The sequence below is a fragment of the Humulus lupulus genome, chromosome 4, assembly GCF_963169125.1.
Source record: "Humulus lupulus chromosome 4, drHumLupu1.1, whole genome shotgun sequence".
NCBI classification, from domain to species: domain Eukaryota; kingdom Viridiplantae; phylum Streptophyta; class Magnoliopsida; order Rosales; family Cannabaceae; genus Humulus; species Humulus lupulus.
This window is the reverse complement of record NC_084796.1, coordinates 247,235,515-247,255,143: the sequence shown is the minus strand read 5'-3', so window position 1 is coordinate 247,255,143 and position 19,629 is coordinate 247,235,515. Positions and strand designations below refer to the sequence as shown.

The window sequence follows — 19,629 nt, the reverse complement described above, 5'->3', positions numbered from 1 at the left end:
CTATTTAAGTTGATGAAAAACGGCGTCAACAATAACATAATTATTTTGCATGATGACGTACATTATAATTATAACGGACATCCTGCAAATTTTCAGGAAATTCAGAATAATTTAGGGTGCCGAAATAAGAGTTTAAATAGTCGGTTGCATGCATGCTTAATTTTTTTAATGTGTGTGGGAAACAGACTATTTTAACTCTGATTTCGGCACAATAAATTATTCATAGTTTCTAAAAAATTAGCGTGATGCCTACTATAAGTATGTATCATGTACGTTGTCATAAAAAAAATAAATGATGTGCTGCAAATAAGAAATGCTCTGGAGTAGGGGCATAAATTTAATTTAGAATTACAAGCAGCCTTTCTATTTCAAGCCAAAAAAAGAAAAGAAAAAAAAAGCCTAATAAATAAATAAATAATTATAAGTAGCCTCACCCATATTTATTTTTTCTTTAGTTTGAGAAACACCCATATTTGTTTTAGTATGCCTTCCCTTCCCTTTCACCAAAAGCTCGACAAGTACGCTACTGAGTATTCATATATTTAATGACTGAACAACCGAACGTGGCAATTGGCAAAAACACACACTAAGCTTAATCTAGTCAACTCACATCGCCAACCTAAGTTTCAAATTTTGATCCACAACCTCAAAAAAAACAAAAAAATGCTCAGAGCTCTCACCGCCAGGCGTTCACTTCAGTCCCTCTACCGCCGCCATGGCAGTAATACTCCACCACTCCCAAGCCTGCCCTCCACCAACCCATTAAGCCCTATTAGACAGTTGTGTACTTCGTCGTCTTCATCATCCTCATCCGAAGCCGAGCTCCGGAAGTACCTTGGCTATGGGGCGTTGGTTGTCTTCTGCGGCGCAGCCACCTACTACTCCTTCCCATTCCCCGAGAATGCAAAACACAAGAAAGCCCAGATCTTCCGTTACGCTCCTTTGCCTGAAGATCTTCATACGGTCTCGAATTGGAGCGGGACTCATGAGGTTCAGACCCGGGTTTTCCACCAACCCGAGAACCTTGGTGAGCTTGAAAAGGTTGTGAAAGAGGCCCATGAGAAGAAGACCCGGATTCGGCCGGTCGGGTCAGGGTTGTCCCCAAATGGGATCGGGTTGTCCAGAGCTGGAATGGTGAATTTGGCTCTCATGGACAAGGTTTTGGAGGTTGATAAAGAGAAGAAGAGGGTTAGAGTTCAGGCTGGGATAAGGGTCCAGGAACTGGTGGATGGGATTAAGGAGTATGGGATCACTCTTCAGAACTTCGCCTCTATAAGGGAACAGCAAATTGGTGGGATCATACAGGTTTGTGGTTTCTCTTTGTTATCATTATTATTATTTGAATCGTTACAGCTTTTGTGTCAGTGGTTCCTCAGTGTTGAGTTTAGTTATTGAATCAGTTTGACCTTAAGTAGAAGATGGTAAATACTGACTATTAGTGTCTTTCCTTCAGCACAACAATGGCAATCTGGTTGAAAATTTGTTTTTACATCCATGAGGAACTTGTGTTTATGCTCTAAAACTTATCTTTGTCAGTATTAACTTTGTTGTAATTGCATATTGTAATTATCTAATATTTGTACTTTGGATTAGAAAATGCTGGTTGAATTGGTACTGATCGATACATTGTCGTTGGAACATAGCCTTTGTTCATGGATATGAATTTCTGTGGTACTTTGACATGAACACTGAACTGACGTGGGAACCACTTGAGATTTATGATTGTATCACTTTGCAATGTTGGTGTTATTATTTCTGATTCTAGGGGTTTCGAGTCAGTTGTTTTTTTGCATAATGTTATTGTCGTCTCTTGAAATCACATGGCAGTTTAAGGATGCGCATAATGATTAAATTCATTGCCTTAATCAATAAAGGTGATACGATATGTCAATATCTGATTGCTATGTAGCATTGTCCACTAAGGTGTTCAACTTTAAGTTCTGTCAACTTGGTTTTTTTTTTATTTTCGACCTCACCTTTAATTTCATGTTGTTTGTCGTAGGTTGGTGCACATGGTACTGGTGCAAGATTGCCTCCTATTGATGAGCAGATTGTCAGCATGAAACTGGTCACTCCTGCTAAGGGAACAATAGAATTATCAAAAGAGAAAGATCCAGAGCTCTTTTATCTTGCTCGTTGTGGTCTCGGGGGCCTTGGAGTAGTTGCTGAGGTGACCATTCAATGTGTTGAGAGACAGGAGCTTGTGGAGCACACTGTTATCTCAACCATGGAAGAGATAAAAAAAAATCATAAGTAATTACATTTTCCTTCTATTAGAGAAATGAACCATATCTAGTGCTTAGAATGATGAGCATTTTTCTTTCATAACATAAAAAGTCAGCTTCCAACTTTTAAGTGTCCATATGTTGATGGGGATCTACAAAATCATGACTCAACATATCCATTATCCAACAATTGGATTACATGCTTTTACAAAGACTTTAACTTAATGAATGAAAGTATTTTAGATCTAATGCCAGGATAACAATCTGATTTATTTGGTCTGAAATTATATGATCCTTGTGGCTCTGGGATTTGATAATATTGTTCATCTGTTGGTCTTAAATTAAAAGTTAATTGTGTGCTACTCTTTTTATCTTGGATTAGTTTTTTGAGAAACTGGTAAGTAGTAATGCTAAGTTGAAAAATATTGGTTTTACAATAATTATGTCTTGCCCCCTTACCCCCTTATCAATTTGTTCAACACAATAAAAGGTCATTTCTTTTTACAGGAAATTGCTGTCTGAGAATAAACATGTAAAGTACCTATATATTCCCTATACAGATGCTGTTGTGGTTGTGACATGCAATCCTGTGTCAAAATGGAAAGGTCCCCCAAAATTTAAACCCAAATATACTACGGATGAGGCCTTACAGCATGTTCGGGATCTCTACAAGGAGAGTCTGAAGAAGTACAGGTATGGTTTGTGGTCTTGTTTTAACTATATATTTAACCAATGCCTTCACTGGTCCAGATTTGAGGGACAACGAAGGGAAATGTATGTATTATATATACTATATACTATATACTATACACTAGCCTATAGAAACTAGCTGTTGAGGGCATATAGAAATTTCTACCTTTCGAAATCTATTTCTGTTCCCTTCTCAGACTTAAAATATATGTATTTTTATTCTGATTTATAATCCATCCTAAATCCCATCACCACCAAAATGTGGCCTTGGGGGGCCTAGATGAGCAAAATCAAGTACTACTGCCAAAACAGTAAAACTGACTAGCAGTGTGAGAAGAAAAAGAAAACTCAGAATCTTAAATGATTCCATTCGTTTTTAAGTGTTTGATGTGTAACTATTGTTGGTGTTTTGACTTTTATTCTAGCTGCCTAACAGCTTTTACTTGTATGCAGAGTGAGAGACATTACAGCTCCATCTGAAGGAAATGTTGAACAGGATATAAACGATCTTTCGTTTACAGAGTTGAGAGATAAACTGCTTGCCTTAGATCCTCTTAACAAAGACCATGTTATAAAAGTTAATCAAGCTGAGGCTGAATGCTGGAGAAAGTCAGAGGGATACAGAGTAGGATGGAGTGATGAAATTCTTGGGTTTGATTGTGGTGGCCAACAGTGGGTTTCAGAGACATGTTTTCCTGTTGGTACCTTAGGTAAACCGAACATGAAAGACCTTCAATACATTGAAGATCTTAAGAAGCTGATAGAGAAGGAAAAAGTACCCGCGCCTTCTCCAATAGAGCAACGGTGGTCAGCTTGCAGCAAGAGCCCCATGAGTCCAGCTTCGAGCACATCAGATGATGAAATATTTTCCTGGGTAATTATTATTATTTAATTCTTTCTCCTCTTTCGTGATCTTTTTAAAATTGAACCTTTGGTTCTTTTAATTTTAGTAAGTTGTGGTTAGTAAAATATCTTGGTTTTGAGATATCTTTCTAGTGTGAAGTATAACTACTTGAACTTGAACTCTAAACAAAAATCAAAAGACTTCAAGATAAAGATGGATTGATGTCAAGAGTTTAGAGTGTTGATCTCAATATATATATATATACATACAGGGCAACACTTCGGTGCAGCCAGGGCACAGTTCGGGTACTTAAACAATTTTTTTTTTCAATTTTTTTTATGATCGTGTACATTGTTTTCATTTAAGACATCCTGCAACTTTTCAAAAAATTCCGAATAGTTTACGGTGCCGAAAACAAGGTTGTTGCACTCATGTCTGTTTTTTGTATGCGCGTGTAAAATTCAACTGTTTGAACTTTGTTTTCGGCACTGTAAACTATTCGGAATTTTTTGAAAATTTGCATGATGTCTTAAATGACAACAATGTACACTGTCATAAAAAAAATTGGAAAACAAAATTATTTAAGTGACCGAACTCTGCCCTAGCTGCACCGAAGTCTTACCCTATATAGATATATCACTGTTTTTTTTTGGCTTTGTTATCTCTTTCTGATTAGTGTAGCATGAAAATGAAATACAGCAAAGCTCAAGATGTTAAATTCATATGCTAAACTAAATGTTGCCTTATTTTTGGAAAGGAACTGGTAATTTAGCCCTTCATTTGTTTAATGCTATGATATTTTGTCTTTGTCTGTATGTAATTGACTTGCTTTTGTTTCAGGTTGGCATAATCATGTACCTTCCTACCATGGATGCTCGCCAGAGAAAGGAAATAACAGAAGAGTTTTTCCACTACAGACACCTGACTCAGGCCAAATTGTGGGGCCGATATTCTGCTTATGAACATTGGGCAAAGATTGAGGTATCTTGCGAGTCTAGAGTTATGTGATCCGTATTCTGCTTCATATGAACTGCAATATAATTGATTTGCAGACATTTTCATTGTAAATTTTTGATACAGTGAAATTTTTAAAACCAAAAGTATTTAATTGGTGTAACTTAAATTAGTAGCTGAGATAATGATGCTTTTGTCATGAACGAGACATGTTCATTTGCATAAAGATTGGTTGTTATGTTGGTCAACATGCCAACTTCTAGTAGACTAATAAGTTTTTGTGTTCGTCTTATTTAATTCAATCCCTTATACTTTGCGCAGGTTCCAAAAGACAAGGATGAGCTAGCAGCTCTCCAGGAAAGACTTAGAAAGAGATTTCCGGTTGATGCATACAATAAAGCACGAAGAGAATTGGACCCTAACAAGATCCTCTCCAACAACAAGATTGAAAAGCTTTTCCCAGTGTCTGAAACCGTATGAGAATACAGCCTTGTATGGTAAGTATTTCATTTATTTTCTTTGTTATAAATTATTACCTTCCCTTATTTTTTTGGTCAGACCTGATACAAGCAATTTTTAGCTTTCCCAAATTTGTCACACCTGATGCTAGCAATTTTCAGTTCAAATAATTTGATTGTACATTACGAGAACTTTGTTTGATTATTAAATGCATTATGTATATGGTGTGTTATTACACTTATAAATGTTAATAAAAATAAGGAAAATTGGGGAAAGTAGATTTTTCAATTATAGTATGTTTTCGGTCATAATCTTTGCTCATCTAATTTTTAGCTGATGAATTTGAAAAAAGTCATGCAACATGGATGGTACTAGTCCGGAAACTCATGATTTGGAGTTCTTCTGGGCATCTACATAGCAATTTCTATAGTTTCGTGGTTCCTAAATATTGTAGGCTTAGGCGGGGAGCTAGTTAAAAAAAAAGGTCAGGAGACTCGTGACACGGGCTGTTATCCAAGTTGTGCTTTCCATTACTATATTTCTTGTCTTTGATTGAGTTTGCCTTGCTGTTGAAGATTTTGATTAGAGAAAAATGGCAAACGTATAATATAAAGAAGTAGGATACATAGTAATATGAAGGTCACATGTTATTACAATACATATTCATGAACAGTAAATTATAACTATGAAGATAACCACACCCATCGCTGTAAGGGAAGAATAAAAGGTAGAAGAAGAACACATGGTGATCAACATATTCTATGGAGTCAAAAGCATGCTTCACAGAGCCAACAGCAGCAGAGAGCGAAAAGACTGCAAGAGCAAAAGTGTCACAGGAGAAATAAAAGAGATCAGCACATCTCAATGGAAATCAGAACAAGAAACTCCTGAAATTTGGAATGAAGGGGTTCAAGCTTTTCAAGTAGTTTCCAATTTTAAACAGAGAGATGAGCTAATGAGTATTAGAACTATGTGTAGTTCTTAAGTTTGTTTCAGGTTAAATTGCAGTTCTTTTCAAAGTGAAAGCTAACTAGGAAGATTGTTGAATGAGAATGTCAAAAACTCACCATCCCTCGATGAAGCCTCGATCTCCTTTCTTCTTAGTAGTAGACCAGGACTTCTTCCCAGGTTGGGGGTTCTCACTTGGGTATCCTTTCAATCAACATAAAAGAAATCATAAGCCCCTTATTCACTAAAAAAAATTACTATACGTATCTATATACTTGAACATATATCTTGTAACTAAAGGGAAGAAAACACATATGGAGTTATGTTTGAGACCTGGTGGAGGTTGGTTATCCTGGTTCTCTGGTTTGGACATTCTGGATAATAAACTCACAAAGTCTAAACTTTGATTTGGTGTTTGATGACTATGGAATATGGATGCTTATATTTGAGTACTGTAATGACCATATTTATACACGCTCATGAAAAGTAAGCCATGTGTGAAAAGCTGTGTTATAAATAAAAAGTATAGGGTTGTGAGATTTTTTTTTTATTCTTAATAATGCCAGTTCTTTCTAGTTATTAACTGCCCTACATTATTCTAACCTTTATAAAAGCTTGGCTAGGATTTCCACTTGAACTCAAAAGCCATGAAAAAGGCTAAACAAAGCCGAGTATCAAGTGGGTGTTAAAAGGCCACTATATGATCAAATACATAACATGGATTACTTTTACTTGGATTCTTTACTTGGTGAAGAGGAGAACTAAAACGCGTTGGAAAAGAGAAGAGATTCTGGGAATAATATTATAAGCAAGTTCCTTGACAACTAAGGAATGCTCGTTTTGAGTAGTTAAGTAACATTGGAAAATGTAGATGAACTTATGATAGAGTTAATATTAAACTCAAGTGTATAAAATTGTTCACTTTACTTTTAAAATATATATGTAAGGCCTACGAAAATTATTAATTTTACATTCTAAAAATTTGAACCAAACATGAAAAATGTTTTAAATTCTCATTTCCACCTTCACTTTATTTTATGCCAAACACCCCCTAAGAGGTTTGGTTACTCATATACGAAACCATATTTATCTCTTATTAATATTATACTAAAGATATTGGCCTAGACAGAAAATGGTATTGACAATCTTTTCAATGTTCACATTCATTTTCAAACTAAGTTTGAGCTTTGACAATGATTCAAAACTTTGTGGAAGCTGGTTCAGTGTGAAAATTTCACAGTAACAAGACTAGTGTATAACTCTTTTTCAGAGGGCATGAGTGGGTGAAAGTAGAAGTATCAAAATGGGTTGGACTTACGCTATGTTTGGTAATAGAGAAAAAAAAGGATGGAAAGAGATATTTGGAGTGAAAGTGAAATGAATATTTGTTCCATTGGAAGGAAAAGCAAGTGGAAGAGAAGAATGGGTGGAAAAAAAAATAGTGGGCACTACCGATATTTATGAGAAAACTTTATAATTAACATCTAAACTAAAATTATTTGTTTATATTCAAAATACTTTCATCTTTATTTTCTTTCCTTTCTCTTTACCAAATAGCATAAAATAAGTATATTTCCTTTCCTATCCTTCTATGCCTCATTACTTTTCTTCCATTATATCTTTCTTTCTATTCAATTAAACATATAGTGTTGGTTAAGTGTCTAAAAATTTGATTTATAAATGTGTTTGAGCTCCACAACATGATAATTAGATGAAATAAATATAATTAATAATAATAATATTTGTTTCTAAAATATAATTAAGCAAAAATAATACAAATTTCTACCATATGTGGAATAATGAAAATATATTCGTTTAATCCAGTATAAATAAATTCAAAACAAAGTAAAAATAATGTGAAGATTGAAAAAAAAACAAGACTATTTTGTAGTGAAGTTATATTAATGGTTTTACTCATTTAGGGCTGTTTGGTACGCCATAGGGCCCGACCCCGGCCTCGGACCTCGACCTCGACCCCCGACCCTGGTTTGGGCCTCAACCCCAACCCCGGCCTCCGACCCCAGACCCCGGCCCCGCCCCTGACCCCGACCCCTGGCCTCAGACCCCGACCTCGACCCTGACGCCCGACCCCAACTTCAGCACTGATCCCGACCCCTGACCTCGAACCCTAACCCCTGAGCCCGACCTCGACCCGAACCTTATCACAATACAACTTAATTTCAAAAATATTACAATACGAGCTAACACATACTGTTTTTTATGTATTGAATAATACAATTGGTATTGTATTAAAATTTGTGATTATAATAATTAATACAATACAAAATTCATTCCAAACACAATGTTACACTTATTTAATACAATACGACATTCTTATATGGCATGTCAAACATGCCCTTAGTATTTTAACTTTACTAATCTTTGTAGAGCACTAAATTTGTAATTCATGTCATTAGTAATAGTATGTTCATACATTTTGAAAATGCATTGATTTCTTTCTCAGCTTTTTTTATCTCGTGTCTTAATTCTTGTAAATTTTTGGTGGCATCACAATTTTGAAGCATAAAGCCTAAATTTTCTTTGACGTTAGAAGCAAATTCTGATTCAAATTCAATACTAAGATAACCTCTTGCATGATGAAAACAAGATAGTCATCGTGATACAAGTAGTCTTTATATTTACAATTATATATTCTCTAAAAATAAGCATAACTACACAGCTACATCATTACTGATTAGTAAGTCATTTATTACAATGGTGCCATACGTTGTCAATTTGTGGAATATAATGTCTTTTGCTTAGATAAAACAAAGTTAAAGTATAAATAAAGCTGAGAAGTTGAAGTTATTAGTATTATTATGCCTAATGATATGGTTGTGAAATAATGGTTATTTATTTTCTTTAAATCTACAGCAAAACCACAAAATAAGATTAACAAACCAAAGAACACAAACCAAAGAAACATAAAGCAATAAACACAAGAAGCACAATTAACAACTAAAGAACAACACCAAGATTTACATGCTTCAAACTAAAATTAACCTAATATTAGGAAATAATATTTTGTAGTTATTATCATTATTATAATTTGTCATTAATTTTATTTTTATGTAGAGTTATTATAGGAGAGAGTCTTACGGGCATACGACCATGGATGATCTTTTGGTGATGTAAATTGTATATATTGGATGAATATGTTTTGAATGGAGATATAGAAAATTGAGATCAATCTTAGCATGGTATCTGAGCCAAGTTGAGGAAAGAGATGTTTTTTGTTGTTGCGTAAGTTGGGTGTTCGAGACCTTCACGCTCCAACTTGAGGGGGGTATTAGAAAATAATATTATGTAATTGTTATCATTATTATAATTTGTCATTAATTCTATTTTTATGTAGAGTTATTGTAGGAGAGAGTCTTACGAGCATACGATCAGGGGTGATATTTTGGTTTCCTATATTTTGGTGATGTAAATTGTATACATTGGGTGAATATGTTCTGAATGGAGATATAGAAAATTGAGATCAATTTCAGCATGGTATCGGAGCTAGGTTAAGGAGGGAGACATTTTTTGTTGTTGCGCAAGTTGAGTGTTCGAGACATTCACGCTCTAACTTGAGGGGGTATTAGAAAATAATATTCTGTAATTATTATCATTGTTATAATTTGTCATTAATTCTATTTTTATGTAGAGTTATTAAAGGAGAGAGTCTTACGGGCATACGGTCATGGGTGATCTTTTGGTTTCTTATTTTTTGGTGATGTAAATTATATATATTGGGTGAATATGTTTTGAATGGAGATATAGAAAATAGAGATTAATTCACAAGATGGTAGCCTTCTTCAGTCCATTATTATCAATCAAAGACTGCAAGGTCTTTTGATGAAAATTCTTTGAGAGAACTCTTCACCAAGCTCAATACAAGCTCTCTTCTCACTTAGAAATATGACCGTACCAATGGCATGAAGTCAATTGTGTCTTCGGATTTTCATTAAGAGCTGTGCTATACGTCTCGAGGACAAGCACAATCACGGGCCAACTGGCCCATTACAATTAGATATTTTGAAGAAAAAAAACTGAGTTGCAACTTTTTAATTCATTGTACCAATGAAAAGCTGCCAAATCAGCTCGGGTGGGAATTCAATCTGGATGCAAAGCATTTCTGTTTCATTAAATATATGTACTAACAACCACATTATTTTAGTGAGGTAAGTGATTATTTTCATTTAAAAAATCAGGTATTAAACCACAACAGTATAAAAGACTTAAGTATTCTTGCCTCAAATAACTCAATAATTTTTACAATTATAGTGTATAAATGCAAAGCCATAAGGAAAAGAGTGAAATGGGAAACAATGATTGGACTATAGAGAGAAGAAAAGGTAGAAAAAGGTAAAAAAATATTAACCTACTCAGATTTAATATCTCTTAGAAAATCATGAAAATAAAAATTGGTATTATTAAAATTAGAGTGTAAGAATCTCACTACAATATAACATTCTGAACCAATAATATAGTGGGCCTAATAGTTCAAAGACAGAAAATAGTGGAATATGAAGATCTGATTACCACTTTCTACTGTTGACCGATGCATGGTTTTTAGTCAAAAACCTCACTAATCAATATTTTAATGTAATTTTCACATTGGGTTTAGTTATCAACGATCATGATAATAATACTAGCCCAGAGGCTATGTTGTCAGCAATAATAAAAAAACCACATACATTGAATTGAAGTTTTAGATGATTATATACTGGAAATCACATTCACATACAAGTGAAAAGTACATTCACATACAAATGCATAGGTATTTATGCATTTGCAAGTGAGGAAGTTTGTAAAGCTTTGTAGTAAACCATAACACGTTCATTATTATATTACTCATATCATATTGGGCTTTGAATATGCTTCAAACCATTGGGGCCTGGCCCAAAAGAAAACGTGAAATGGGCTAGGCTCTAGGTCGGGACAGACTGTTATATCCATTGGATTAAATGCTTATATTGTTGTTCTAAAAAAAACATGCATGTGACAAAAGCGCTGATTGTTATATTATTACTCATTACTTAGTCATTTATAGTGATGATGCCACTTGAGGAAGAAAATATTTATGTATATATATATATAATGTAAATTAACTAAGGAGGCTTCGCAGCTTATTTGTGAAATGTTCTTGAGTGAAAGATTTTTGGCTTGTTTTGCTAAAAATCAAGCAAATAGAAGACAAATGAAGTATGTAACAACACAAGGCACAAAATTGTTGGCTGCTAAGCGTTACCAATATGTAAGTGAAGATGTTAATTTAATTTTATAAAATAACACATTCTGAAACATTTTGTTTACATTTGTATAGGAGAACTCGGATGCGCATGTTGTTGATACTTGGAGGGATGCTCATATGAGAAAATCGACAAATTTTTTTGTCAATGAGGCAGCTCAACAAGATTATGTAAGTGAATAGTATTGTTTTCTTGTTTCTAATGTTTATAATGTTTCTAATTTTTGTTTATAATGTTATCTTTATACAGGAAAAAATGGCGGCTGAGGTTGAGAGGTCACAGAATGAGAGGCAAAGTCAACAGCAGAGTAAGGCATCTCTAAATGTATCTGGTGTTGATTCGTCCCCGGTCGATCAATACGAGATACTAAGTAAAGTACTCGGGGAGAGATCTGACTACCAAAGAGGAGTGGGTTATAGGGCGAAAGGGAAGGCAAAAAAGACATCCTCTAGCTCTACAGATCAAAGTCAGTCCCAAGCAAATACTGCTGCTTCGCCTAATAAAGATATGAGAGTTATGGCTTTGCTGATGAAGGCAATTCGTGAGACGTTTGAGGCTTCGACAACTGTGCATCCCAGTAAACTATATGACCCAATGTTTGACAGTTTTCTGCAGAGGCATTTGCCACCACAATCCGAAGGTGGTTCGTCTTCTCAGCCTCCTTCATAGCAGTATCAGCCTCCTTCACAGTAGCAGTTCCAGCCTCCTTCACAGTATCCGCTGCAGCAGCTGTACCAGCCTCACCCAATGTATCCGCCACATATGTCGTCGCAACAACCTCCTCAGTATCAAAACCAATACACTTTTGGACCCTCTTCCCAGTCTCCTCCACTACATTTTAGCTTTACCGATTTTCCAGGAGGATCGATGCAGCCTCCGCTACCTAATGTTAGATATTGGGAGGGTGGAGGCGGGTCGCAGCCACAGCCACAGCTTCGAGATCTGTTTGGGGACCTCACGCTCGGACGATCATCACAACCACCTTATATTCCTTCACCGCCACAGCCACGGCCGTCACCCTCACCGCCACAGCCACAGCCACCGCCACCGCCACCATCACAGCCGTCGTCCTTACAGCCAAACCAAAATCTTGAAAATGAGGACAATTTCAATATTAATCTTAATGACTTTCTTTATTTACTAGTTTATATATTTGGACTGAATTAATACTTTATTTATTTTTAATGACTATAGTGATATTTACCAGGTTGATAAATATTAAAACTATTTATATTAATTATAATGTTAGTTATGTTTAAATTAATTAAATGTTTATTTTTGTTAAATTATATTATAAATTATTTTAAAAATAATTAAATTTAATAAATATTAATTTATTTAAAATTTAATTTAAAAAAAATTATAAAAAAAATATTAGCGGCGGACCCCGGCTAATAATAATGCCTCGGACATAGTTATTAGCGGCGGGTTCCGCCGCTAATAATCATTATTAGCGACAACTTTTTAGGCGGAGGCCCGCCGCTAATACCCATTAGCAGCGGATTTAGACATTATTAGCGGCGGAGTCCCCCGCCGCTAATACTGGAATTTCTTGTAGTGAGTAACTTGAAAACAACTCACTGAACAAACCAAACAACAACAAAAAAATAATGTGAAAACAAAAAAAAAACCTAAAAACAACGTGAAAATAACTTGAAAACAACACTAAAAAGAAAAAAGACAAAACCATAAAAATGTAAAAATTTCCTTAAAACCGTAAAATTGAAAGAAAAAAATATTTGATCGTAAAAATGTAATTTTTTAGCAAAAATTAGTATTTTACGTAAAAATCTCAAATTTTTAATTGGTATTCGTTGTGTTTGTGACCCAAATTCTATAGGTCTAATCTAAGAGGCTTATCATTTAGGGTTTTCCTTTTGTATATACTCTTTATCATGTTTTTTGACATACTAAATTTCTCTCATCTGCCTATTGTTTTTTCTTTTTAGGATTTCCACATAAATTTATGTGTGTTCTTTATTTTCATCTTTATTCACTATATATCATTATATTTGGGATAATTTGATAAATGACTACTTTTAGGAGTAATTAACTAAAATTAGCTACTAAAATAATTTAGTTTAATAATATTCATTTTTATAATTACCTATCCCATACTACCCTTACTATACAACACACTCTCACCCTTTTTTTCTAAGTCATAGCTCTCGTGTCCTTCACTAGAAGAGCAATAATTATCTACTTCTCTCAAACTCTACAGGTGGATTTTCTTTTTTCAACTCTTTCTTTCACTAAACTCCACTACTTACCCATACAAACTCTCAATTTTTATACAATGGAACATGTGAATTGTAATACTTCAAACAAAGTACTCAACTTTTTAGGTCAAATGAAGAATTGACTTGTCTGTAAGTAATCATGCTTTGAGATATTATATATATATATATAATATATATATACTTAGAAAATGCTAAGATGATCTATGATAATGTTCTACATATCATATTATTTTTCCCTCTATATATATTATGTTTATGTATGACAAAAATGTTCAAGAACTCTTTAACATTGATTCATATAAAATAGGGCATGTCATTTGCATTAAATCACTATGTAAATTATTTTATTCAAATATTTGATATATTAATTATGTATATATATAAGAAAGTGACAAATATATATAAGTAACTGGGATGAGTTGCGATATGGATCAAATTTGGTGCGTGAATAACTCTTGAGAAGAAAGCATAGTAGAAGGGTATAATAGGTAGATTCTATTAAATATTAGGTATAAAATTAAAAGTTATAAAAAGTGGCTAAAAATTGAACAGTCAATCTAAATATGGGTACTCATCCTAATTTTTACTTATTATTTTCTACAGTATTGGTGTTCTGAACCAATAATATAATGGGCCAAATAGATTAAAAATAATGATTAAAGGTTTGGTGCAGATAGGAGCTCAGGAACTTGAAAATCTTGTTGAACTGCTAGTTGAACAGAAGACAAACCAGAGAGGAGCAATGGGAAGAAAATAGTGAAACATGAAAGTGATTACCACTTTTTACTGTTTGGCTTATATATGTATGGTCAAAAACCTCACTAAACTAATATTTTAATGCAATTTTTCACATTGGGTTTAGTAATAATTAACCGATGATGATATATAATACTACCCAAAAGGCCATGTTGTCATTAAAAACAACCACTATGCATTGAATTGAACTGAAGTTTTCACACACACTACAAAAAATTTTGTAAAAAATTGGTGACTAAAAAAAAATCATCTTACTTATGTCATTATTAAAAATTCTGTGGCTAAAAGTATTAGTCACAAAAATCACAATTTATTGTTACTAAATGTATTTTTAGTCATAACAAATTTTATCATTAAAATTAATAGATTCTGACTAAAACTACATTATTAACAACTTGTGATTAAGTACGAATTTTTAGTTACATGTAATTTTTTGTTGTGACTAAAAAATTATCATTAAAATCTCCATTTATTTGTAGTCACAAGTGAAAATGCATACTTATTAAACTCGTCACTCTTATGCATTTTCACATACATTTGCAAGTGATGACCAAGTTTGTGAAGCTTTATAGTAATTTGTTTACGTACCAGAAACAATAATAACACGTCCATTATTAATATTATGTGAAAATTACATTTTATATAAGTTTTTTAATAAAGTTTTCAAAATTATAGTTTTTTTTAACTAGTATTATTTTATAGCTTTTTAAAATTTGTATTCCCTTTTATGAGATTTTTTTTCCATATTTTTTAAAAAAAATCATTATTATACAATATCTTTTTCCCATAATCTGATTTTTTTTAATTAAATTTGTCTATACAAACTAATAAAAAATTAATTACCATATTTTTGCATATTAATAGCTAAAAAAACCTTATGAAAAAATCCCTAATATTATTACTCATATGTGATGTGATCATATTGGGCTTGGAATATTCTTCAAAGCCCAAAACAAAAGTTTAATGGGACAAGACTATATATAGGTCAGGGCTGGGACTATTCGCAAGGTTTGGGGTTAATACATCGAGTTCATAGCTTCATAATTTTTATTTTTTATATAAGACATCTCCAAATTAAGTACATATTTTAAAACGAAACATCAAAGTTTGGAACTGTCTCATCTCATCGTATAAATAGTACGTAACAGTACTAGGGTCACCCTCAACTTTGGACAAAGAATATACTGAGTGAGAGATCTTCCCACAGCCCTAGCTATTATTTTAGGTCTTATATATATATGTATATATATACTAGTTAGCTATATACTGAAAAATACTATATAAGATCATTTGACACAAGAATATGAATGAGTTGATAGTATATACTATGTAGTCATTTTTTTTTGTCATCAATAATATAGTACATGCATAACAGACAAAGCTCTTTAACCCAAGCCAAAAGGTCAATATAGTCATTTCAAATCAAGGACTAGGAGCTATATAAGAAGTAAAAATAAAACAAGCGTTTATAATTTTTTTTTAGATATAGTTTTATCTCATCATTTGTTTGTGTTCTTTATTTTGATAAATTATTTTTTTGATTTTATATTTTGTAAAAATGTTTAAATAGAATCCTAAATCTGATTTTGGTCAGAATTTTCTTAACTGAAATTATAAATAATTTACCAAATTAACAATTCAGAACAAAAATCAAATCATTCTACTTAAAAATATATTATTATAATCAATTTTTTTTCATCAAAATTGAATTAAATAGTCTATTTGAAACAAATTTACAAAATATAGTCTAAATATAAATTTTTTAAAATACAAAATCTAAACATATAATAAAAAAATATATAACGTAGAAAAAGCTATAAACTCATCAAACAAAGAAAAACCCTTTTATCTGTAAATAATGAATATATATTTTTATGGTCTTATTTTTAATGTTATATATATATATATAGATATTAATTTGGCAATATATATAGTCTATATCATTTAAGGGAAAAAAGAATGACCACTAATTCGAATCTGATATGACAAGACAACCCCACGCTTGTCCCCTTAAGCCCCATTATTGATCAGTTTGCAGTGCTCTCTCTGGTTTCTTCTCTCTGCCATTTGTTGACTCTCTCTCTCTCTCTCTCTGCTTTTTAAGGTTTTTGGGTTCAATACATATTGGGCTCGATCGATATTATTCTTAAGCTACCTATACCAATACCAATACCAACCATTTTGCAAGACTCAAAAGCCTTAACTTTCCCTCCCTTTTTCTCACTTCTCATACTTTAAAAGACTTCATATCTCGAACAATATAGATATTATAACGTTTTATTATAAATATATATATATATACATAAATATTTAAAAAATTGATCGTACGGAGTATTGATAATTAATGGCCTTTAATTAGTTCTGGTGCAATTGATCAATCAGATCGATCGATGTTGTTCAGTCAGGCCTGAAATTTTTGTTTAGTTAGAGTTATGATGATGATGATGATCGATGTGGTAGGGGACCATACAACATGTACAGTTATATACTTACATTTATATATATATATAGACTCATCAATACTATCATTAATTGTTTATCTCTGCTTGTACCAAACAAAACAACTGATAATAAAGAGATCGATCGATCGATCAGTACTTCTACTTCTAGCTTCATTTAATAAAGAAATAAATAATAATTAAGTAACTTGTCAATAAGTTCGTTAGCCCAAAGATTTTGACTTTTCATATTTTCTTTGTATAGGTTCGTACATGGAGTTAAACCCATCTGAAAACCCTATATAGTATATACCCTAATGTCATGTTTGACACAAAAGCACACAACTAAATAAAGTGTATTTCGTATATTCGGTATATATACATGTAAATAGGGAACAATATAACTATTTCATCTAATATATAATCATTTAGTTTTATTTTGAAACTTGTCATCTATAGTTGTTGATGGTCCCCTACCATCATCCAACTTAGGGCTGATCATTAGTCGGTTTGAGCGATTTTTTTATATTCTTAAATTTAGAATTTGGTTTTCGATCTAGATTGATACGATCAAAAAACTGACCGACCAAACTTATTACTGAAAAAAACCAACCGTTTTGGACCGTGGTTTGGTCGGTTAAACTTAAACCGACCAAACCGATTTCTATTTATTTTTCATAATTTTTGAGAAAATTTAAGTTAAAAAAAAACTAAAAAATATGGATTGTTGGAATCCATTTTTGAGCTTTTTTTTAATATGAAAATGATTCATTGAACTTGTTAACTTGAATGTTCAAAACCTAAATACATAGAACATAGTCCACAAATTTGATAGTTTGAAACATAATTAAAAGTCCATAAGCATAACCTCAAATCACAACATATTATCAAAAGTCCAATGTTATTGTCCAATTCAAAACAACACACAATTAAAACCCAAAGCCTACAACCACAAATCACAATACATGGTTAAAGTTTAAACTTAAAGTCCAAAGTCCATAGTACAATGCAACACAAATTAAATCAAAGTCTTGGTCCGCTACAACACAAATCAAGTTTAAAAGAGTAGAAAAACAAAGCCCAATCCAAAATCCAATGTTCATTTCATGGTTGTATCAAGCAATTATGACAACCTGCTCCTAAGACAAAAGAAAGAATAAAATTATAATGTATGACACATGGTACATAATACTTTTAAGAGAATTAAAGATACTAAACTACAATTTTAGAATTCAACTAGTTACCTTGATATTTCAGTTGTTTTTATCCGTCCCACTCCCGCTCCCAGACTCACTACCAAGATTCTCAAGAACATAGGTAATACACGAGCCACCATATTTCTATATGCTAGACACAATTTACATTTCACAAAACAAATCAAATGTAAACACAAATCAAGAACCGGAAATTTGACTCGCTACCCGAGTCATTTGGTTAAAAACGTGCTTCTAAGTATTATTAACAGACTACGGTGGAAAACTAACAAAAAGGAAATGATATATTTTATTAAATGCATAAAACTGTACATGGGCCCATGAAAACATTTACAAGTTATTTACAACTCAAAAAGGTCATTACTGTTTCAAATTTACAAACCCGCCGACCTAAGCGGCAAAAATAGGATAAAGCCCCTAGTTCCACTGAGAACTCCTTGGCCGTGGTTGTCAAGCGGCCACATATGTACATGTTATCCCCATTTCCTGCATGGGCTCGGGGCCTTCGTCTTGGCCTACTGTCAGGGGCCAGGTCAGCCTGCGGGCCCGGCCCAAGGCCTCTTGGTATGGAGAGTGCCCAAGGGGAAGGGTATGGACCGGGGATTCATGTCTGGGACCATTGGAGGGGTCCAGAATGTCCCTCCGGGTCCGTCCTCCGCGACGATAGTCCGGGCGGCGTACAGGGCGTTCGAACCGCCGCGGCCTACGTGTCCCGATCCCGGACCCCTGGCACTGTCCGGGCCAAGGGTAAACGAAGCGGGACAAAGGTAAATGGACCCGGATCACCTCGCCCCCGGTTGAAGAGGCCAGGCGTCCAGGATCCTGACGCCGCCTCGCTCCACGTGGGCGTTGTCCCCCACTTTTCACTTGCAGAAAAGGCCACCTCAAGATTGCACGCCGATGTGTCAGGACTGCGCAACCAAGTACTCTGACTGGTCTTGTCTCCTGAATCTGCCTCATGACTCGAAGTGATCAGACCCAAAGCGCCGTTTTGTCGGGCGAGACGTAGTTCTAAGGTCAACCTATTGGGCCTTAGCTGGTTTGGATTTCATGTATTTTGTATCTTTTTGTATTGGGCCTCCACTAGAAAGGCCGCTTATATCCATTTCCCCGATGGGCCTGGGTCGGATCCGGCCCAGACCCGGTATTCCCATACGCTTATAAATATAAGCTACAGGAACACTGTAAAAGGGGTCTCCTTTTCACGAAAAAGACAGAAACTCTGTCAAAATATAGAGAGAGAACTCCATTTTAAAAGCTTCTTCAAGCTCTAATAATATAGACTCGTGGACTAAGGCTAGTTAACGCCCCAACCACGTAAAAACCCCGTGTCAATCTTCTGTTTTCATTATTATTATCAGTAAATATTACTCATTAATAGAGTTGCCGAAAATCTCGGTTAATAGTTTGGTGCTTTCATTGAGAGCTGAAGGAAGCTAGTGCTAACGTCAGGCCTTTACTACGATGGTGAACACACGACACACCACCTTCGACCCTACCAATCCAGAGCAGGGCAACGGAGACCCGCTGCCTTCGCAGCATGTTCCTCAGGACCTGCCCGAGGACGTGCCTCCTCAAACATCTCACCAAGATGAGTCGCAGGACTACGAGGGTGGGACAGAAT

The 19,629-nt window shown here is 34.0% G+C and overlaps 1 protein-coding gene across 1 annotated transcript; it reads left to right on the top strand.

Moving 5' to 3' along the window:
• Positions 1-452: 452 nt before the first annotated feature.
• Positions 453-5,447, top strand: LOC133831593 (L-galactono-1,4-lactone dehydrogenase, mitochondrial). The gene is made up of 6 exons (XM_062261962.1): positions 453-1,305; positions 2,003-2,253; positions 2,733-2,918; positions 3,369-3,789; positions 4,600-4,740; positions 5,035-5,447. The coding sequence occupies exons 1-6, from the start codon at positions 664-666 to the stop codon at positions 5,191-5,193; spliced, it is 1,800 nt and encodes a 599-aa protein (XP_062117946.1). The 5' UTR covers positions 453-663; the 3' UTR covers positions 5,194-5,447.
• The last annotated feature ends 14,182 nt before the right edge of the window (positions 5,448-19,629 follow it).